The 22,917-nt window shown below is 42.2% G+C and overlaps 1 protein-coding gene across 3 annotated transcripts; it reads left to right on the top strand.

Annotated features, from left to right (window-relative positions):
- The first annotated feature begins 381 nt into the window (after positions 1–381).
- LOC310861023 (uncharacterized protein) lies at positions 382–21,106 on the top strand. 3 transcript variants are annotated; one of them, XM_083768276.1, is made up of 4 exons: positions 382–792; positions 2,830–3,003; positions 12,633–12,989; positions 20,171–21,106. In XM_083768276.1, the coding sequence occupies exons 1-4, from the start codon at positions 498–500 to the stop codon at positions 20,647–20,649; spliced, it is 1,305 nt and encodes a 434-aa protein (XP_083624402.1). In that variant the 5' UTR covers positions 382–497; the 3' UTR covers positions 20,650–21,106. The 3 variants fall into 3 exon arrangements, with proteins under 3 accessions (XP_083624402.1, XP_083624403.1, XP_083624401.1); XM_083768277.1 differs by lacking the exon at positions 20,171–21,106 and adding an exon at positions 14,567–15,714; XM_083768275.1 differs by lacking the exon at positions 20,171–21,106 and adding an exon at positions 14,563–15,714.
- The last annotated feature ends 1,811 nt before the right edge of the window (positions 21,107–22,917 follow it).

The following is a 22,917-nucleotide window of genomic DNA, read 5'->3' as shown; positions in this document are numbered from 1 at the left end:
GCTGCCCTCTTGTGGCCTCAAGGTGAAAATACATCACTCCTTGAAACCAGCTCAACTTTATTTTGTTTTCTACAACTATAGTCCTACAACTTCTACATCTTTTACTTTGTAGCTTTACACTGCAGCAGCTACACACGTCGGATATGTATCTTTGTTGTATCTTCACGTCGCTGCCTGGCTTCGACTGAAAATGAATGGTAGACTGTATCTTTGCATCTGCCAGTCTGAATAGGTCTACAGCATTTCGCTCTCTGGTATCCATGACAACGGTCCAATATAACGTATTGGACCTCCTCCACCACCAGGGGGCGAAAGTCTGACTGGAACTTTTGCTGCGTTTTCTTGCATCGGAAGTAAATGCCATTCTTTGTGTTGGAACGGAGTAATGGCGGCGTGTTGTTGTTATTTTTGCCGTTACCGTTGCACTTGCACATAAGAATATTGCAGTAGGAACAGAGAGCTTTACACATTATATTAGAATATTACAGTTGGTGAAAATGTCTCCTAAAGGAGGTACAACGAGTGAAATGGAGTCTGTACGGCTGAAGATAAATGAACACATGACCTCGGTGGGAGAGGAGATATTGTGTGTTTTGGACAAACCGCTTGGCGATGATGTTTGTAGTGTGACGCTTAATGTCAGAGTGTTTATGTTGGAGCGCCTCAGCGCGGTAGGAGAGTTCATGTACAACCTCTTCCAGAGAGAAATGGAGACACTAGAAACTCTGCTGGAGAAACAAGACAAACGACTGGAAATGATTCTACAGCCACACATCAGACTATACAGAGCAGGTTGGTTCATCATGCTCATAGGAGGCCTTTGCTATGCTTCCTTTATGATGAATTCCTGTTCTGTTCTTTAACTACATAGAAGTGTCTATTTGTACAGCTCTAAATGTTTTGATGAATTGAACAAGGTGGACCCTGTTGTAAACAAGTGTAATGCTTAATTGGGTCGTCCACTCACAGTTAACAGTCTTTGTATTGAGTTTGTGCTTGAAACGTACTGTAATTCTGCAAACTGTTAATAAATATTTCAATCAATCAATCCAGTTTCAATTGAAACGGGCCTCCACCCTCATGGGGGCCTCCTAGCCCCTTTCGGGACCCTCGTAGGTTATTCCACTCTCCATAGGACGCAGCTGGCTAGCTGCGACAGAGCAGATCAGAGGCAGGAACGTAGGGAAGCGCAGCTAGCCAGCCCCGGTGCTGGAGCCAAAACTGTCAAACAAAGATTAAAAATATTTAACGGCTTCTGCGCTAAATGAAAATTTGCTGACGTTTCCGTTGTCTCCTATAGCAGATATATGCTTCTTTTGAAACATCTCACCACCACCAAAAGGCCGCAGCACGGCCTTTTCCGAAGGGCTGTCACCCGTCTGTATACCATTTCGCGTGGAATAGATGCATAGGGACTCTATGTAAAGTCATCCAAATGTCAGAAACTTTACGTAGGGTTCCGATAGGGGCTACACGGTCGCTTGAGCGTTGATGAGATGTTTCAAAGTTGCATACAACAGCTATAGGAGACAGCGGGAACGTGTGCGAAAAAGTGCTAATCGGAGTTTCCGTTAAGTATTTTTAATATTTCTTTGAAGTTTTGGCTTCTCTGAAATTCTCTCTTCCTCACTTCCCATGTCGCGCCTCCCAAGACAACAATAATAATAATAAACTTTATTTATATAGCACCTTTCATACATAAATGTAGCTCAAAGTGCTTTACAGAGCAGAGAAGATAATAAAAACAAAAGCAAAACAAAACAGTATTAAAACAGGCAAGCAGTTAGGACAATAGGACAATAACGCAGTGTCAAATCAGGAGAAGGCAGTGGTACAAAGATAAGAACAGATAAAATAAGGCAACGACATTAAAAAACAAGCAGTAATAAAAATAATAAAAAGAATAAATAAAAATAAAAGATCACTTAAAAGCAATGTTGTAGAGGTGGGTCTTGAGCTGAGCTTTAAAAATGTCTACAGAGGCTGCCTGACGAAGGTACATTGGGACAGCATTGTAAACATCCTGCATGTATGCAGTCAGCCAATCGGAGGCAGTAACTAGGACGCGCAGCTAGCCAGTCGCCGCTCGGGAGGCGGTACAATGAGAAGTCAAGGAAGAGAGAGGAGAGAGAACTCCGATTAGCGCCTTTTCGTCCCCACTGTCTCCTATAGCTGTTGTATGCAACTTTGAAACATCTCATCAACGCTCAAGCGACCCCGCGGGTCTCCGTGAACAGACAGTATGAAAGCTGCGTCCTATGGAGAGTGGAAAAACCTACAAGGGACCCTAGGGTACCGCCGTCCAAAATTCAGAAAAGGAAGCAGAGGGTGCCGAAAGGGGCTAGGGGGCCTCCAAGCTCCGACTGACCGCCAGACGGCAGTGAACCTCCGGCCACCCTTGGCCCTCTCTCTCTCTCACTCACTCGTTGCCTTGCTCTCTCCCACAATGTTAAATTACACCTATTTCCTGTTAATAACCTGGGTAAAATGTGCAACATTGGGAGGTAAAGGGAAGACACTTTATTGCGAAGGGCCAACAGGATGAGGAGATGTGTTGCTGTGTAATTGTCGAGTAATGGCTGTGCACGATATTGAACAGTCAAAACTATTTGTATCAATACGCCTGTATCAGTAGAATAATTATGTCATAGATTGGGGACCTCATATTTGTTCTTGAAACAGATTCCTAAGGCCGCCAATGACTTCATGCTTCATGTGTCAGACACATGTTTACACAGCGTTTAAGACATAGAGAAGCTTGTAGCTGAACTACAATTTGAGTTGTGTGGTGCTGATGGTACTCTTTTCTGTAATTCTGTCTCTGTGAAGAGGTTTCATCTGAATATGAGGAGATGAGCCCCATGAGTCCGGTCCAGGAGGACCCAGAACCTCCACAGATTAAAGAGGAACAGGAAGAGGCTGTTGTGTCAACATTGGCGTCAAGTAATTGTCGACACAGGAAGACCATGTGCTACACTCTTCCAGAGTCAGAGACACTCCCAGGTAAAACAAATACAAATAAACAAGTGTTATCACCTTAAAGATGGGGTGCTGTGATTTTTCTACTTTTTCTGTTTTGTATGCGTCTATGGAGCTAACATTACTCTAATAGACCCCCAGATGTAGTTAGAATAATTATGTGTCTTCCCTGTGTATGTTTGAGTGGTGCAACCATAGGGTGCAGCACTCCAATGCCCAGCGATGTCTGTCCCTTTGTATGTATGAATGCATGTCTGTTTAGGGTACCAGCAGGTGAGAATGTTGGCACTGTTGAGCTTCACATGGTTAGTGCATCATGGGAAGCTGAGTTTTCTTTTGCACCACTCACTTCAGACAGGGCTGATTTTTGGTTCCTGAAACCTGAAAGTCCAGAGAAGGAGGGAAGATATAACTTCATTGTCAGCTCTGTAGCAGTGGCCGGCAAAATGTGTTCTTCTGGATCGGACTAGTGAAGAAACATGGGGAAGGTTGCCGTATATTAGATTAGTAGATGGGTGTCTCTTCCAAGACAGATTTTGTGCTCTCATAAGAAGGCAAGTAAGTGCCCTCCAACCGTTTTTCTAATTTCTTTGAAAGTGTCCATGTCTCGAAACCATAGAGTAGAATCTGCTCAACGGTCGTCCTAAATATTTTTACTACTGGAGCCATAGTGCTTTATTATGCCTATTTTCACCATGACATGAGACTGCTCGTCTATAGGAGCGCCCCCCCCCCCCCCCCCAGCGCAGCGGAGCGGAGCGTTGCATAATGTGCATTTAGCGGCACCGACGCCGTCGTTGTTACCGGAGCCGTCGACAATTACAACAAAACTCCCAACCATCTGACTTTCCTTGATGTGTAGTTTCACCTCGCTCAAGGCGGCCGCCATGATGATTGCATTAATATAGACTGTGTGTGTGTGTATTTGCGCGCGCGCTGTGTTTATCTATCTATCTATTTATCTATCTATCTATAGTATCTATCTATCTATCTATCTATCTATCTATCTATCTATCTATCTATCTATCTATCTATCTATCTATCTATCTATCTATCTATCTATCTATCTATCTATCTATCTATCTATCTATCTATCTATCTATCTACAGTATCTATCTATCTATCTATCTATCTATCTATCTATCTATCTATCTATCTATCTATCTATCGTTTTTTAAGCTAGGGTCCTCACTGGTCCTTTCGGTTAACCCATTCTGGAATCTGGATGGGAACCCCTTTTGGTGTTTTAAGGATTATGTTATACTTTAGCTAGTGAAAAATAGCAGGTTGAGCTTGTAGATCTGCTATTTTTTAATGGCCAATTACATATCATTTTGGGGTCCTTGACATGAAATAGTTTGAGCACCACTGATATAGAAACATAGAGTTATCAGAAAACTGTCATGATTTAGAACAGGGGTATTCAATTAGATTAGGCCGGGGGCCACAACTATAGAATGATTGTGTGTTGGGGGCCGCACAGAAAATGTGTGGGTTCTCAAAATGCATTTTGTGCACAAACACGCAGATTTGTATATTTCCACACAGTAATGAGCACTGAGCAGGATAATATGTCTATACAGGTATATGCTACTTAGAATAGATGTAGGCCTAGACCTATTTGACACACACACACACACACACACACACACACACACACACACACACACACACACACACACACACACACACACACACACACACACACACACACCTGCCATAGGGAAAAGTCAATATTTCCGGCCCGGCTCGGTTCGGCACTCAGGTCTTTGGTTCCTTGTGGACCCATGCTCGGTGGTGTCATGGTGTTTTTTTTTACTGGTACCACAGTGTTTTAATGACGCCACGTGAACACGCGCACGCGCACGCATGTGCGCATCACAGAACACAACACACAGAACAGCTGAGTATTTTTATATCAAAAGCCCATAAAAGTCAAATTTTAATTACTTCCTTTGAATGAAAACGTGATGTGTGATTATGTGTCGAGTGTCAAATGAATCTTGATTCAATTCACCTGTTTTATTCCCATTGCTGCATCCTCCTCCAAACATAACTACTCTGCTTTTAATCATTCAAGACAGAGGTGTCGAGTTCCGGGGGTGCTTGAGGGCTGAAGCACCCACTGACACAATGGGCACTTCGGAAATGGCGCACTGTGCAATGCAAACTAATAGGCGAGTGCGCTCCTGCACTGCGGGGCGGGGCGGGAGGACACTCACTGCCGTTGTAGCGCTGCCACACATGTTAAGAAAAGGATTTATTTTATTCATGGCATTTAAAAGTGTATGTCACATATATATATAATGGTCCTTAATTAACGCCATCCTTTAAGGGTAAGGCCCTAAGATGTTTTATTTTGTTATTGTTTAAGGGGTGTTTTGAAAGCCTATGTTATGATTTGAGGGGATTGTTTTGATTGACGGGTCCGAGGCTGTCTGACGCACGACAAAAGAGGCGTTGGTCGCCGGCCCGCGGGAGGAACCAAACGAGAGAGACAAACCGTTCAGGATAGCGACGTAGAGTCTGTGGGGGCCACGGGGCCATGGCCCCCATGAAGAATCCTAGGGCCCCTTTCGGCCCCCATGAAGATTTTCGTGGACATTTTACATTTACATTAGGCTACATATTTTCTGGGAATTCCGAACATTTTGCCTTGAGGATTGATCAAACTCTTCGGCTCTGGTTCAGGAAGTCCACGAGAGACCGGGATCAGTTTGATTAATTATTTATTAAATAATAGACTCTGCTCGAACGCTATAGGTGGAAAATAGCTAAGGCCACACTGCAGCGCACTATACTGCAATACAGAAAAGACTGGGTGAGACCGTTTATATTTATTTTACACCCCGCGAGGATCCACTGTTGTTGTTTGTATTTGGAATAATTACGTTTATATCGCTTCTGGGGATCCCTTTTCCTTTTTGGATAACTTTTTGGAGTGACATTTCGGTTTTCCCTCTTTCTGGGACGTTTTGGAGCCTTGTGGATTTACGGAGCGATAAGGAACAATATAGGAGCGTGCGGGCGTGCACGAGACGCGGACTTTAATTACTCTTTTCTTACAGACCTATCTAATAAACTATTTAGCGGGCGTTCGTGCGTGCGTGTGTGCGTGCGTGCGCGAATCGCGGACATTCGGTGCAAACGGGATTTCATAACTTTCAGCTCATTCATTTGATTTTGTGGGTGTTTATACCTGTCTGTATTATTATTATTATTTCATTTGGTTGGATAAAGAGCCACATTACTTCATCACCACTTCGCTGTGTTCTCATGAGTTTGTTTGCTGTTTGTATATTGTCTAGTAAGCTAATCCTGTCATTCTACTTAAATCAGTTGTGTCTAAAGGAGATCAGTCAATATCCCGTAATATAAAAAAGAGTAACAGTTACATTTAATTATCAAACCGTTACACCGTTATAAGAACTTTCCGCGCCTGATTCAAGATGTCATCCAGACAGTGTATTACTCATTTTAAACTTAATCAGCACACTAAAAGATGTATCTGAAAACATCATGGGTTGGTAATAAGTCGCAAGCTTTGCCTCCCATCTCTCTGTGACTTTGTAAACAGACAATCTCCATGCATACCTTATGGGTGTCAAAGTCAAGGCCCGCGGGCCAAATGTGGCCCGCCATGTCATTTTATGTGGCCCGCCTGCCTTTTTTTTAATATAGCCAAAATATAGGCTAATAAGTAAGGCTGCATGATGTATCGAACATGTACCTCCATCAGAGTGGAGAATATAAGTATAAATCAAGTTGAGCAAAGCCACTCTTCTCTGCCCCTCTCTCTAACAGACACAGTTAACGATCGCTTGTTAAGTGCCTGCCAGACAGACAATCAGATGAAATGAAGGCAGGTGTAGAGTAGAGTGTAGACTAGTGAACTGAACATGTTCTCTTCATCAAGTACTTCATACCAGCCCCTTATGAAACTACTTCTCCCCAAATCCAAATGGATTTCATTTTCCGTCCTGAATGGCAGTAACTAGCATACAATGAGAACTGAGAAGATCTCCACAAAGGTTTACTCATCAAAACTGATTATATAACTGTAACCATCAAAGCATGTACTCAACATATAATGGTTATGTGACCATGGCATGTGCATAATATAAAATCTTATACGTTTTATCTGTTATTGATTAATATGGGGGGTGGGTTCAATGAATCGATTATTAATCGGCAGAGGTGTCGACTATTCGATTTGGCTGATGGTCACTTTGTGGCATCCCTACAAGTTACAACAAGTGAGTAAGTGACTATCTCTTCCATACTGGTGTGTGGCGTCTTTTGCGTGATAATGATGAAGTGGAACGGTGCCAGTAGCCTGTGCACATTATAGGGACAAAGGTGTGTGTGTGTGTGTGTGTGTGTGTGCGTGTGTGTGTGTGTGTCATAGTGACATTGTCCTGCATCAGATCATGTCCAAATCAGGTTCTCCAATCTCCAGTAGCCTCTAAAGTTTTTTGAAGATTTTTTGAGTGGTGCAACCACTGACCACTCCCTTACGGAGCTATGTGTGTGGCTTGCTGGCTGGCTGGGTCTGAGCACTATGGCCCTCATTTATCAATCGAGTGTAAAATCTGCCACAAATTCGAGTGCAGGTTTCGTAGTACACCCACGTCTCCACGGCATTTATAAAGTGATCGCAAACAGCTGATCCTTCCTTAATTTCGTTCTCACGTTAATAAATGTCACGGCTGAATTTGATCTGGCACGCCCTAGAGTATATTAATAGAGATGGCACCTGCGCCACCACAAATTAGGTAGCACCATCTTTTTATTTGTATAGGGTGGTATTACATGACCTTATCACCAAGGCTATCAAAGGTTTTCTTGGCTCAGGCTGAAGCATAAACGCCTTAAATTAAGCACACAACATGGAATATTTATATTTTATCTCTCTCACACACACACACACACACACACACACACACACACACACACACACACACACACACACACACACACACACACACATACACACACACACACACACACACACACACACACACACACACACACACACACACACAGGTTATTATGTGTGTTTTTATAAGCTACAGTACCTGCATGATGGCATGGAAGTTATTATAATTAACCTATAGTGCATCGTTATTTTCATTTGGCAATATGAAACAGAAATGAGACACCCCCCTTACCTGGCTTCTGCATGGACATGTTCAACCTCTACATTGCCAATAAGGATATTTAACACTGAGGTGCCCACAATGTTTACGTGCTTACTCTTCCTGCATCCTTTTGCAATGTGCAATGCCACATAATTCGTAATCCTTGCCTACTTCAATTACTTCTGTCTTTATATGGAATGAAGCCCCAACATGTGAAAGCTGATGTGCTTTTATTGTGAAGGGAAAAGTTTCTGAACGTCTCAGCCTGCATATTTCCATGTGCTGAAAATAGCTGATCTACAAGCTCACACCGTGTGGTGGAGGCGACGCGTTGTGAGCTTGTAAATCTGCTATTTTCAGCATGCAACACGTCGTACGACGAAGAATATAACCCAACAAAGGTTGGTGAGGGGTGCGTTAAGAAGACCGGATTAAGGTTGGTGAGGGGTGCGTTAAGGGTTGGGAGAGGGTTAAGGTTAGGTTTAGGTGTGCTGCCTTGTGGGTGGTTAGGTTTCTGGTTTAAGGACTTCAGTGTTTTGTACCATACTATTGTATGTATAAGTACAGAACAAAGAATTTTTGCTTTCGCCATCTTTGTTGAAGAAGAGTCTGGGCAATTAAGATTTAGTCTTACTAGAAGCACTCAAAGTTTCTCAATCTTAAATTTAGATTTAGTCTGGCTTAATCTAGTCACCTCTGAGGTAAGGTTACTGGAGGTAATGCTTAAAGTGTGAATACCTTTGAAGGGATTAAGGGGTGCGTTAAAACGACCGGATTAAGGTTGGTGAGGGGTGCGTTAAGGTTAGGTTTAGGTGTGCTGCCCCGTGGGAGGTTAGGGTAAAGGCTCATACATAGTCTGGATTTTCTGTGTTTAGCTGGTGACCACCGAACTACAACGTCACGAGCCGCGGTGAAGAGCAAACCACTGCCACCGCTCCAGGCCTTCTCTCTGTTTTTACTCACCACCTCTCAATGTTATTTTGCGGTGGTCAGCTCACCACCGAAACTCCAGACTATGAATAGGCCTTTAGGGTGAGGGTTTGAGATATCGGACCAATGGTATGTCTAACCAAAAGCAGGCACCCCCAGGTTTCACGTGGGAGATTTTGTTGGCTGAGTCGATCATGTATACAAGCTTGCCCTGCACACAGCGCTACTCGATGCAAAATAACAAGCTAGACAGGCACTCAGGCAGAGAGAGAGAGAGAGGGGCGCGAGACTCGGCAGAGAATGAGCCAGAAGAAAGTAATATTTTATTATTGCACTAATGCCCGTGCCTTATGGTTGAGGTTGGGAGTGAAAGCAATTAGTAGCACCGGTGCGACCTCGTTATATTTTAACTTGCACCTTAAGAAATTAAGTACTGTAGCATATGCGACCTCATACAGTAGGTCACATGCTGGAGCCCTGATTGCACCAGACCTTTAAACAACCAGTGTTAATTTTGTTAACTAAGACTAAAAGACTAAGGTTTTTCCAGATGACTAAGTCTAAATCGTGTGTTATTCAAAAGACTAAGACTAAATAAAAAAAATCTGAAAGAATTAACACTAAATTAACACTAATCACAACCTATAATGAACGCTCAACCAACAGTCGTAGGAATGTGCAGAGCATTTACTTGTGATGTTTTCGCATTATAGTACTGTATTTGTATGTCATTAAATGTTCCTATCTACAATAAATGCAGTGTGTGTGTGTGTGTGTGTGTGTGTGTGTGTGTGTGTGTGTGTGTGTGTGTGTGTGTGTGTGTGTGTGTGTGTGTGTGTGTGTGTGTGTGTGTGTGTGTGTGTGTGTGTGTGTGTGTGTGTGTGTGTGTGTGTGTGTGTGTGTGTGCGTGCTAGCATACATGGCGGATATTTTTATCCATCTGAATGAACTGAACCCCACCCCATTTCTCACTGTATATTGTATATTTTCCCAGTGCTTGTATATTTTCCCTTTTTTGCTTCCCATATGATGAATTCCTGTTCTGTTCTTTAGCTACATAGAAATGTCTATTTGTATGTCTCTAAATGGTTGTATGTCTTAAATGTTTTGATGAATTGAACAATGTGGACCCTGTTGTAAACAAGTGTAATGCTTAATTGGGTCGTCCACTCACAGTTGACAGTCTTTGTATTGAGTTTGTGCTTAAAATGTACTGTAAATTCTACAAACTGTTAATAAATATTTCAATCAATCAATCAATCAAACCACACATTGTATCTTTTCCCTTTTTTGCTTCCCATATGATGAATTCCTGTTCTGTACTTTAGCTACATAGAAATGTCTATTTGTATGTCTCTAAATGTCTGTATGTCTTTAAATGTTTTGATGAATTGAACAATGTGGACCCTGTTGTAAACAAGTGTAATGCTTAATTGGGTCGTCCACTCTCACAGTTGACAGTCTTTGTATTGAGTTTGTGCTTAAAATGTACTGTAAATTCTACAAACTGTTAATAAATATTTCAATCAATCAATCAATCAACAGGAAAATGCAAGGGCGAAATGAGAATATTCTTACAAGCACGGCAAAACTGAACGCATTTCGGGAGAAACTCGCCATCTGGCGGCAGGCTGCAGGCAAGGGAAAGCTAGACATGTTTCCTTGCAGCAACGCTGGATACAAAGACAATCGTGAATTGTGTGGGGTCATTTCTGAGCATCTGGAAACTCTCGAGGACAAATTTGCAATTTATTTCCCCCCAGTTAACGCTGAAGACTTTGACTGGGTCCGTGACCCATTGAACGTGGCAAACGTGAACAGCCCAATGCTGGATCGAGAGCAGTTATTGGACATACGGGCGGACTACGAATGGAAAAATAAATTCAAGGAGCTAAGCCTGGACAGGTTTTGGTCGGCTATCGGCAAAGAATATCCAGCCATCACAGACAGCGCAATGGCAGTGCTGCGCCCCTTTTCCACAACCTACCTGTGTGAGCTTAGTTTTTCAAGCCTGACTTGCATAAAAAACAAACGCAGAGAGAGACTGAGAGCAGTTGATGAGGAGCTCCGTGTCAGTTTGTCCAGCGTCTCAGCCAGGATAAAAACTCTTTGTTCAGGAAAACAAGCTCAAGGTTCACACTAAGACAGAACTTGCCAAACATATTTTCTTTTCTTTTTTTCTCAATTGTTTTACGATTTAATTTTTTGTACAAAAGTGCTCAAGTTTAAGACCATTGTATTGTGGCAATATATATATATATGTGTGTGCTATATTTTGTAAATGAGTTTTCAAAAATAAATTGATGAAACTGAGGCACTGTTTCTGTCCTTTTCTTTCTCTTTACAGTTATTTGAGTGCTGTCATGTGTTTTTAAAAGTATATTGGGTTCAAAGAAGTTTTACTCTGTCAAAAGTATAATGTGTTTGGTATCAAAGATGTTTTACTATATATTTAATATATATACACCCCCCCCCCCCCCCCCCGTATATCTAGGTGTTCCCCGAGATTTTTAAGTCATGAAAAGTGTGCCCTGGGACAAAAAAGGTTGGGAAACACTGGATTAGGTGATGTAATGGTGATGTAAAACCAACGGTGCCAACACAAACATTAAACGCCATTAACAATAAAGAGACAATATGACGTAAACGACACATTATGACGTAATTTTCCCTTCATTGTCAATGCGTTTACTAAACAAACTTTGAACTAAAGACAAACATTAAACCTGTGTATAGAAAAGTGGAATGAAATATTTATATTACTACAGTGGGTGCAGTACGTTGTTCAGACTAGTCATAGGTCCGACAAACGACAACCCACCTCATCCCTAACCTAACCATAACCGCAAGCACGGGAGCAGACGCTAGTCCGCATGTCGGACTAATGCTCCATCGGAATTACATGTGGTCCCCACTATGGGTAGTTATTCTGACAAAGCAATTGGTTGAAATAGGCTATCCAGCCGTGCTGAAATGGGCATTACAGCGCAGCTAGCCGTTATTAGATTTGAGAATGGATTAATCACATTAGAAATATCACCAGTTGTGCTGATTAGTAATTAGACAGTTTTGTCATTGGCATAGGAATGGAACAAAAAGGGCAGATATATGCTCCTATATTTTAGCTAAATAAATAAATACATGGAGAGCCAAATCTTTTCTTAGGTGGTACTTCAATATTAAAAGGTTGGGAACCAATGGGTTAAAGTATTGAATCATGCAATCAATGAATATCGGGTCAATATGTTTTTGTATAGTACTGCATATTTGTATGTCATTAAATGTGCCTGATGAATTGAATATGAAGGACCTCAATGGAAACAACAAGCCATAGGTTTTCTTGGGTTATAAATCCTCTTAGCAGACCTTGTATTGAACTGTACTTTACTGTGCTTCTTTCTGCAAACTGTTAAAAGTATTCAATCACTCAATAGGCCAACTCTTGGCCCTTGGCCAACTCTTGGCCCTGTCAACTTGATTGAAACAAATACCCTAGCAGATACTCCATTCAATATTATTGTCAATATTATTATTTATTGTTATTAATGCTATTATTATTCTGATTAATGATTGTGATTACAGCCAGGCTACAGCCGGGCCAACGAAGAGGCAGGATTCTGGTACATGACGGATACCGCTACCAAAGAAATAAAACGAGGGGTACCAAGATCTTCTGGCGCTGTTGGAGGAAGACCTGCGGCGTCTTCATGCAAACCTCCGCGTTCAACATGGACGAAGACGATCCAGATATCACCATTTTACACGTGCCAGAACACAACCACGAAAACGATGGCGATGTCATTGCGACCACTGCCATTTTACACAGGATGACTCAGGCGATGGAAACGGACCAGACGGCGAAGCCCTTAAAGAGGACTAGAAGATCTAAGACTAGAGTTCGGGCCGCTGGCCCTCACGCCTACACAGGATTGGTGAAAGGTGAATGAAAGCATATTTTAAATGTTCCTATGAATTTAATATGAAGGACCCCAATGGAAAAAACAACATAGGCTTTCTTGGGTTTTAAATCCTCTTAGCAGACCTTGTATTGAACTGTACTTTTATGCAAACTGTAAAAATATTCAATCAATCAATCAATCAGTATAGGCCAACTCTAGACCTGTACTTGATTGAAACAAATAAAATAAATGTATCTTATCCGAAATGAATCGCGTTTTTGAGGGCGCCAAACATACTAAAAGTTGTGAAGCAGACATCACAATTTTAATTGTCTCAAAAGATAGCGTGGCCTAATGGCTCAATTGCGGCCCATACAAAGGTTTGTGCTTGAAGCCCCACAATACGTTTCATCTACATGCAAATCGGAACACACCTGTATCATGTCGCCATGACCTAAACCTAACAGGAAGCAGTGGTGTCCTTATATATGTTTCAATTGTTTCAATTGAAACGGGCCTCAAGCCTCCAGGAGCCTAAAAAAAATGTTAGTAGTAAAAAAAATAGTAGTAGTAGTAATATTGCATTGCATCGCAGCCTTCCAATCAGTCTTGTCAATTATTCGGCCTGATCCTATATGTCCACTTACCACTTGGTAGCAGCTAATAATCACTGTCATGACACGTTGACCTGTGTTGTTTGTAATTGTTCCCATTTCCCAGTGTGTGCACTCACTGCACTAGCAGATCTACAAGCTCATATCGCGCCACCGAGTGGCGCGATACGAGCTTGTAGGTCTGCTATTTTTGAAAAATCGAAGAACGACTGACATTTTTAGAATCTGATCTCGGGTCAGAATGGGTTAATCAGACCAGTGTGTGTCCAGTGGAAACCTCGTATGAATCTGATCTCAGGTCAGAATGGGTTAAAATAGCACATCTACAAGATCATGTTTTTGATTTTTATTTAAGTATTGAACTTCTTGTTGTACAGACTTTGGGTGGTGGTGTCATTGAACTTGGTTCAGAGTCCTTGACCTTCATTGGTGTAACTTAGCTCTGCCCCCTCTTCTGATTGGTCGATATTTGATAGTTCCTATTTTTTCCTATAACCTTTCAACGGTTTATCATACAGACTAGTGGGTGGTGTTATTGGACTTGATTCAAAGTCATTGACCTTCATTGGTGTACCTTAGCCTCGCCCCTCTTCTAATTGGTTGATATTTGATAGTTCCTATTTTGTCCCATAACTTTTCAACAGTCGTACAGACTTTTGAGAAACATCACTTGATTCGATTGTAAGTCCTCTTCCGGTTGGTCGATGTCATAGCTTCCATCATTTGCCATAACCTTTGAACAGTTTGTTGTAGAGAGTTTTGAGTCGCCCCATTGGGCTCAGTTGAAAGTCCTTGTCCTTAATTACAGTTACTTAGTGCTGCTCCCAGTTCTGATTGGTTGACATTTGCCCGTAACGTGCACAGATGTGTGAGGGCCCGGTCATTGCTGCTTGCAGCTTTAATTATTATTATTGTTGTTAGCCTATATTAGTAATATTTTATTATTGTTGATATTGTTATTAATGCTATTATTATTCTGATTAATGATTGTGATTACAGCCAGGCTACAGCCGGGCAAAGGGAGAGGCAGGATTCTGGTACATGACGGATACCGCTACCAAAGAAATTTAACAAGAGGTACCAAAATCTTCTGGCGCTGTTGGAGGAAGACCTGCGCTGTCTTCATGCAAACCTCTGCGTTCAACATGGAAGAAGACGATCCAGATATCACCATTTTACACGTGCCAGAACACAACCACGGAAATGATGGCGATATTATTTCGGCCTCTGACATTGTGCAGAGGATGACTCGGGCGATCGAAACGGACCCGACAAAGTCCCTTAAGAGGGTCTATGACGAGGTCGTCGGAGATGCTGCGAGTGAAACGTACATCCCCGGATACAGAAGCGTGCGTTCCGTACTGGCCCGGAAGCGTGCTTTGCTTTTGTCTTCAACCACACAGAGTGTTGATGACGTTGGAGTTGTTGAGTGGGCTGCGGCATGGGACGGAACTGAGTTTCTTGTTCAGTCTGAATGACTGGGGAATTCTTTATGGAATGGAACTGAGTTTCTTGTTCAGTCTGAATGACTGGGGAATTCTTTATGGGACGGAACTGACTTTCTGTCTGAATGTGTTGCAAATCGTAGACGAGCCTTTTCTTTCTTCTTTTGGGTCATTTAAACTCAAATAATATTTTGTAATCGAGGGGCGATGGAGCTTAGGAACAACATTACTGGTGTCAAAGAAACCATTTTGTTGTTCCTCAAACAGCATAATTGTGTCAAGATTCTCGTTCTTTTTCTGTCCGAGCGGCAAAAGGACGGAGATTAATCAAAAGACGGAACATTAGCACCATATCAACAGAGCGCACCGCTCTACAGGCTGGGAGCGTCGATTGGTCGATTCCGGTTGGGACGTCATCCAAAGTTGTCCCCCTCCATTTTAGTGGAAAGATCTTAAAACGTGAATAACTCTTCATCTAAGTCAATGCTTCCAATTCTAACTAAAGATTGTGTTTTTGACAGCCCGTCACGTTAGAAGTAATCATACTTCCCGTTGTTGTTGATCCCCTCTGGGGTGGTTTGGCTACATCTAGCTACTTCCACAATGGCGTGGAACAACATTGAAATATAGGCTCTGAAGCTGCAAATCGCTGGGGCGTTCGGGGTGTTAATGGGAAATGTCTCCTGCTCAGAACAACTACCCACTACTGTTCTGTTGATTTATCTTTTGAAGGTATTTTGTTCCAAGTAAAAATATAACAAAAACAAGGCAGTTTTTTTTGTATTCTTTTTATTATCTATAATTAAAGATGCACGATTAATCTGTAGCATAAACGGAATTGGCCATATTGGCCATAAAAATGGTATCGGAATGGTCTCAAAGTAATACAGATTATTTAATCGGTTTACATCAGCAAACAATAATGAAAATTAAAACTTCTACATTTAATTTCTCTACTCATTCAGTAGTTGTGAAAACAGACCCTTGGAAAAGGGTATATGCTATTTATTGATTGATTGAATACTTTATTAATTGGCTTTGGGCCAAGCCCATATAGGGCCTCGGTATCGGCAGATATGACCCTGCAAATAATCGGAGATCTGATATCGGTCATAATTTCATAATCGTGCGGGGCGAGGGAAATGCATATTATTTTTGGAGGATCATGTATGAGAGACAGTCTACTTTCTCTTTGCTTTGTCTTTTCATGTTGTTTATATATATATAAAAAATTGGGGAAAATCTAAGTTTTTCAGTCCCAGCAAAGTGATATTGTCCAAAACATATAGGTCCAGTTGCAGCCAATTAGAAAACTGGCGGGCCATCTTGAAAATGTTGGAATTCTGCGTGGCCCGAGGTTGATTATCAATTAGGGTCACTCGAGGTTCGGGCAGTGAAGCTGGCCGAACATCTAGAGTTCGGGCCGTGTTGCCCAGTGCCCACTCGTCCAGGTGCCCAGTTGTCCAGGTGTCAGTTGTCCAGGTGTCAGTTGTCCAGGTCCAGAGTTGTACAGTTGTACAGCAGCGTGCGTTCCAACCTCACAGAGTGTTGATGATGTTGCTGTAATAGACAGTAATATAGCGCAATCTCAAACTGAATCAATACCAGTAAGACTGGAGAAGTGACGTCACGCGCATGCATCCACCTGGGTGACGGCAGACTGCTGGGGGAGCGCTGGAGCTTTGTCAAGGGGGGTCAGATCAACATGATATGGAATAAATTCTGTACTGGCCATATATGGAGCGTGTCTTGAGTGTACAGGGTTTGGTGAGGTCAGATCAACATATGGAATGTCAGAACAGGTCAGCTCCATATATGGCCTTAACACATACATGGCTAAATGGCAGTAACAATACTTCAGCCCAGGCTAACATAGATTTGGAGATCTAAGGGGGGCAGTGTCTTGAGTGTACAGGATTTTATGAGGTCTGGCCCAGGGGGGCAGTCAGACAGATATTTTGTGAAGCCTATAAGGAAATTGCGATTCATATAATGGCCTGTTGTGGCGCTGTCATTGGACCCAGAAAAACCCATAGCCCCATAGAAGTCCATGTATTTGGGCCCAACTTCACCTAGACTGTATTACCTTAATAAACATGGTCATGAATACTTTCTGCTTCCAGTCACTAGTTTAAAGTCTCATTTCTAATGTCATAATATTCTTTTTGGAAAATGATGGTCCCATTAATTTAAAAAATGACCATAAAGTCACGTATGTTCTGAGGGGCGTGGCTACCGTTACAGTCTATGATCGGGATTCCCCTCCCACTCGAGTCAAAATAAAAACCAACGGAGAAGAAGGGGGGAAGTCCCGCCTCGTGTCTGGGCCAGCCAATGGCCAGCTGGGCCAAAACGGAGCCAGCCAATGGCCAGCTGGGCCAAAACGGATCTAGAAATATGGCGATTTACATCAGGAATTGCCATAGAATTACAGGCTTCATTTTACGTCCATGTTAGACCCGGGGAACGCTTTGTCCATATTTTTTACAGTCTATGGTCTGGCCATAAATTATATGGAGCGTGTCTTGAGTGTACAGGGTTTGATGAGGTCAGATCAACATATGGAATGTAAGAACAGGTCAGCTCCATATATGGAGAACTAAGCGTGGCAGCGGGGGCAGTGTCTTGTGTATACAGGGTTTGATGGCCAGGTATGGCCAGGCCTTAAAGTTCGTTTAACTTTCGTTTTCGCCGATTGCCGGGCGCTTCTGCACTAATAACTTTGGGGTGGGCCCGTCTAGAATTTGAATGGACAGATACCAGTCAGAAGGGAGACATCGAAGAGGAAGGACGGGTGGGGAGGGATCAACTCATGGATTGTCAGAACAGGTCAGCACCATATATACAGATCTAGGTGATGATCCAGTGTTCTCCATGTATAGCTATCCAGGGTTTGATGTGGTCAGTGTTGTGATCTTTATATATGGAGCGTGTCACGAGGTGTGATGAACTGACGGCCATATTTGGTGGTGTAACAAGGCGTGATGTCACGAGGCGCAATGAACTGCCGTCTATATATGGTGGTGTGACGTGTCATGAGTCGTGATGTCACAAGGCGTGATGTCACATGGCGTGATGGAATGACAACCAAATATGAGTGACGGACGGACAGGTTTTGCAAGTTTACATAGTAATCTGCGACCTATGGTCGCAATAAAACATTAAAAGACGAGCTATGTCGTACTTGGCAGTCAATGCGTTGATGTCCCCACACGTCCTTAGTTTTTTTTGATAAGACGTGTGTGGACGTCCTGGGCATTAGAAGTGTTTAACAATAATATTAACAACAACAATCATCATCATAATACTATAATTCACTCAATGTCTGAGTGAGTGAATGAATTTCTGAAACACTGTCGTAGCTCCTCACTGCCTGCACCAATCGCTCCGGCATTGACCATAATATTACGGAGGTAGTCTTTTGACTCTTAACGAAGCCCTTTTTCAACAAATTTGTTACAACACTTGGAGTGGAGGTTCATAATAATTCTTAAAATGAATGTAATGAATAATTACATCAGTCGGCCTCATGGTGGCGCTATAACAGCCCACATTACATTTTGCCTTATAACTCTTGAACCGTATAGGTCGGAAAATCAAAACTTCACTTGCCCTGGATTCCTTGGGTCATGGCGCATCTCCCCATATAGACTGCGCCCATTTGCACTTTCCGCCATTTTCAAAACACACTATTTATATCTTCCACCTACAGCTTTTGTGCAAATCTCACAAATCGGAGGCCTGTTTGACAAAAAATTACGCAAATTACCAACGGAATGTCCAATCCACCCCACATTTCATTCACATGTTGAGGGTGGTTTAATTAATCAACAGAGAGCCCAAAGCAATTCCATTTTCATCCATAGGGGGCGCCGAAAATGCAGAATCTTTAAATGTTCAAAAAAAACATGCTTTTTGGGGGATAAATCCGCTATGTTTGCGAAATCGTAACCTACATGCGCTATAGCGAGACAGGACAATTCCCTCCCAATCAGTAATGTGATCTATTACATTGCATTACCCACACCGTACATAATTTGGTGTTCATATATTCACAACGGGTAAGGTATATAATAATATAATAATAATGAATGGACTATCTTCTAGGCCAGTGGTTTTCAACCAGTGGTCCTTGAGAGGGTTCCAGGTGGTCCCCAGCTAAATGATGGAGTCGGTAACCAAATGGACCAAATTAAATCTTTAACTCTTGAGAGTGTACAAATAAACCAAATTGGTTTAATTTATTGTTAAAAACGGCATTACTTAATTACTTAAAAAGTCTACACAATTTGAGAATGTATAAGAGCTGTTATGTTTGCCTGTTATCTCTTCTAATGAGAGCATGGAAGTGTGGACAAAATCTTATTCAACAACAATGTATTCTATGTTTTGGGTCTAAATGTCATCAAATGATGGTCCGTGGCTCAAATGCAGAATAAATAATGGGCCTTGTAAGGAAAAGGGTTGAAAACCACTCTTCTAGGCTATTTGTTTCAATCATGTTTACAGGCCTAGAGTTCACCTGATTGAATGATTGATTGAATACTTTTAACAGTTTGCACTGAAAGAAGCATAGGAAAGTACAGTTCAATACAAGGTCTGCTAAGAGGATTTATAACCCCAAGAACGCCTATTGCTTTTTTCCATTGGGGTCCTTCATATTCAATTAATTCCATAGGAAAATTTCAAGGACCACTTTACCACTTTTCAACCATCCTTCATATAATTGGTCCTCACTAACGTTCATGATAAAATGGCACAGTTACTACTCTGTGTCTCATAGGAGGGCTGTGGGCAGTTCAGAAACCCATCCACCAGTGAAATCATCCATGGGGAATCCAAGCTAAAAGAAACTGCAGGCTTTCTATTCCTGAAAAGTTGCAATTTGATAATGGAAGCCATCGTAATCACGATAATACTAATCTAAAAATAATCTGCCTAACGATGTCTCGGGTAGATGGGTTTCTGAACTGAAAATTTGTTTTATCATGAACATTAGGACCAATTATATTAAGATAAGTTGAAAAGTGGTCCTTTAATATTAATATTGTTGTCGTCAGCCTATATTAGTATTTCTTTTTAATATTGTTGATATATTTATATTGTTGACATATATTATTAATGCTATTGTTTTTCTGATTGTGTAAACATTGTGATTACAGCCAGGCTACTGCCGGGCAATCGAAGAGGCAGGATTCTGGTACATGACGGATACCGCTACCAAAAAAATAAAACAAAGGGTACCAAAATCTTCTGGCGCTGTTGGAGGAAGACCTGCGGCGTGTTCATGCAAACCTCTGCGTTCAACATGGACGAAGACGATCCAGATATCACCGTTTTACACCTGCCAGAACACAACCACGGAGACGACAGTGATGTTATTTCGGCCTCTGCCATTGTGCAGAGGATGACTCGGGCGATCGAAACAGACCCGTCAAAGTCCCTTAAAAGGATCTACGACGAGGTCGTCGAAGATGCTGCGGGTGAAACGTGCGTCCCCGGATTCAGAAGTGTGCGTTCCGTACTGGCCCGGAAGCGTGCTTTGCTTTTGTCTTCAACCACACAGAGTGTTGATGACGTTGGCGATGTTGAGTGGGCTGCGGCATGGGACGGAAATGAGTTTCTTGTTCAGTCTGAATGACTGGGGAATTCTTTATGGAATGGAACTGACTTTCTGTCTGAATGATTGGGGTTTCCTTTTGGAACGGAACTGACTTTCTGTCTGAATGACTGGGGATTTCTCGTGTTTCGTTTTTATTTCGTAGACGAGCCTTTTTTTTCTTTTTTCTTTTGGGTCATTTAAACTAATATTTTGTAATCGAGGAGCGATGGAGCTTAGGAACATCACTTTTGGTGCCAGTTAAACCATTTGGTTGTTCCTCAAACAGCATAATTAGCCCTTCGCTAAATCCCACCCCAAAAGCAATTGGCCAATGCCAATCCAAATAGTTTATCAACCTTTGATAAGGATGGAAAGCTTTCGACACCTCATAGCTGACGCTGTCAATGTTATTTTGCATGGCTGTGTTGAACATATACACAGCTTAACAGCTTACACGATTCACCCACCCAGGTGATAGCAATAATACTAATCACCATAGTCTTAAGGCTCATACATAGTCTGTATTTTCGGTGGTTAGGTGACCACCGAACTACAACATGACGTCACGAGCCGCGGTGAAGAGCAAACCACCGCCACCGCTCCAGCCCTTCTGTCTGTTTTTACTCACCACCGCTCAACGTTATTTCAGCTCCGGTGGTCACCACACCACCGAAAAACCAGACTATGAATAGGCCTTTACCATGCCTTACATGAAAAGTCCTGTTGGAGTTGATTGAGTCCCTCAATTTCCTTGTATTTCCAGTTTATTGAAATAATGTCATGCACATTTGTCCAGTTGACTAGATTTAGAAGATATTTTGAAGCTCTTCCTACTGAAATGACGATTATTTTATGGAGAAATCCCGGCATTTAACATGCATCTCAATGACTGAAAAGGACAGATAGCCATCGCAGAGTAGGTTTGGCAATTAGCAAAGGGCTAATTGTGTGTTATTCTTCTATTAATGGAAAATGTCTCTTGCTGAGAACGTTTACCCACTAGGCCTACATGTTTTTTTTGTTTTGTTTTTTAATTATCTATAATGCATATTATGTTTGGAGTATCGCTTATGTTTTTTACATGGATGACACATTAATCAAAATGTCATTCCTATAGTTCTTTCTCTCTAACATTTTATCCCACGATTTTGCAACCCATCTTTTCACCCAGTGTCAATTTTCGAATGTAATCCTGGGCGCTACACTTCGTCTGCCAACCTGGGGGGGGCAGCAGACTGACCTCATGCTTCGTTCTATGCATGAGGAATCTAAGCTGCTTCTTTTCACCTGACGGGGGAGTTTCCCCAGCCGGACGTAGCGTGTGGAAGGAACAAGTTATTCCGACCAGTTCCTTTCCCCTCCCTCAGGCGCCCCGGCTGACAAGGGGGAGGTAGTTTAGAGACCAGGATTACTGCATGTTTTTTGTGAGGGCACCTACTACCTACCCTAGGGGACACGCATGGTTTCTTTCTACGTCCGAGCATAGACATGGTAACGCCCCGCCTGCCTCTGATTGGCCTACCGACACTGCCCGTCTTGCCTGTCCTCAGAGATGCAAGGCTACTCCGTGGTGGGAAATAAAAGTACAAGAGAATGGCAACACGCGACAGTAACTTGTAACTTTAATTTTTGTAAAAGAGGCAAACATATTGTTTGTGCCGTTTGCTTTGATTGAATAATTGATTGAACAACTATGATTTGATTTGGCTGTGTTCTAAAATAAAGTGTTAGTGTTGATAGTGTTGATTATCGTGTACTAATCTAATTTTAGTAAACTAATACTAAAAAGATATTTATTTATTTCCCACCTGCACGGAGTAACCTCGTAGCCTCGGTCCCATCCCAATGATCCCATGCTTACTTATCTGCAAAAAGAAAACCTTGCGGCAGACTATCCAGCATGTAACCACGGCTCACCAGGCTTTCCACCACCTCGGAGGAAAGCCTGGTCTCTGTTTCAAAAGTCTGTATGATCCGGTCGGGAGCTCTTCTACAAAAATTAAAGTTACAAGTTACTGTCGCGTGTTGCCATTCTCTTGTATTATTTCCCACCACGGAGTACCCTTGCATGGAGGACAGGCAAGACGGGCAGTGTCGGTAGGCCAATACACTGACACGAAAACGCGTATTCAGGACGGAGTCACCACCCCCAGGGTAAGTTGTGATTTGCTCTCGTTCACTGCAATGCAATTTGCGGCATTTCCAAAACAATATTGCGCAGAGTAGCGATTATCAAACGTATTTGCAATGCCATACGTTGAAAGATCTGTTGCCCGTGGACAAGGCACGCTATCTCCGCAAGTTAGA

This window comes from Protomyctophum parallelum, assembly GCF_964188405.1.
Source record: "Protomyctophum parallelum genome assembly, chromosome: 7".
NCBI classification, from domain to species: domain Eukaryota; kingdom Metazoa; phylum Chordata; class Actinopteri; order Myctophiformes; family Myctophidae; genus Protomyctophum; species Protomyctophum parallelum.
The sequence above is the reverse complement of the archived record's forward strand: the minus strand, read 5'-3'. Positions and strand labels throughout refer to the sequence as shown.

What these genes read in the sequence shown, in the direction of transcription:
- LOC310861023 (XM_083768276.1), top strand. Translation starts at nt 498, where the DNA reads ATGTCTCCTAAAGGAGGTACAACGAGTGAAATGGAGTCTGTACGGCTG. An exon ending in CATCAGACTATACAGAGCAG is followed by an intron (nt 793 to 2,829) that starts GTTGGTTCATCA and finishes GTCTCTGTGAAG; the next exon opens with AGGTTTCATCTGAATATGAG. An exon ending in AGAGTCAGAGACACTCCCAG is followed by an intron (nt 3,004 to 12,632) that starts GTAAAACAAATA and finishes TTGTGATTACAG; the next exon opens with CCAGGCTACAGCCGGGCCAA.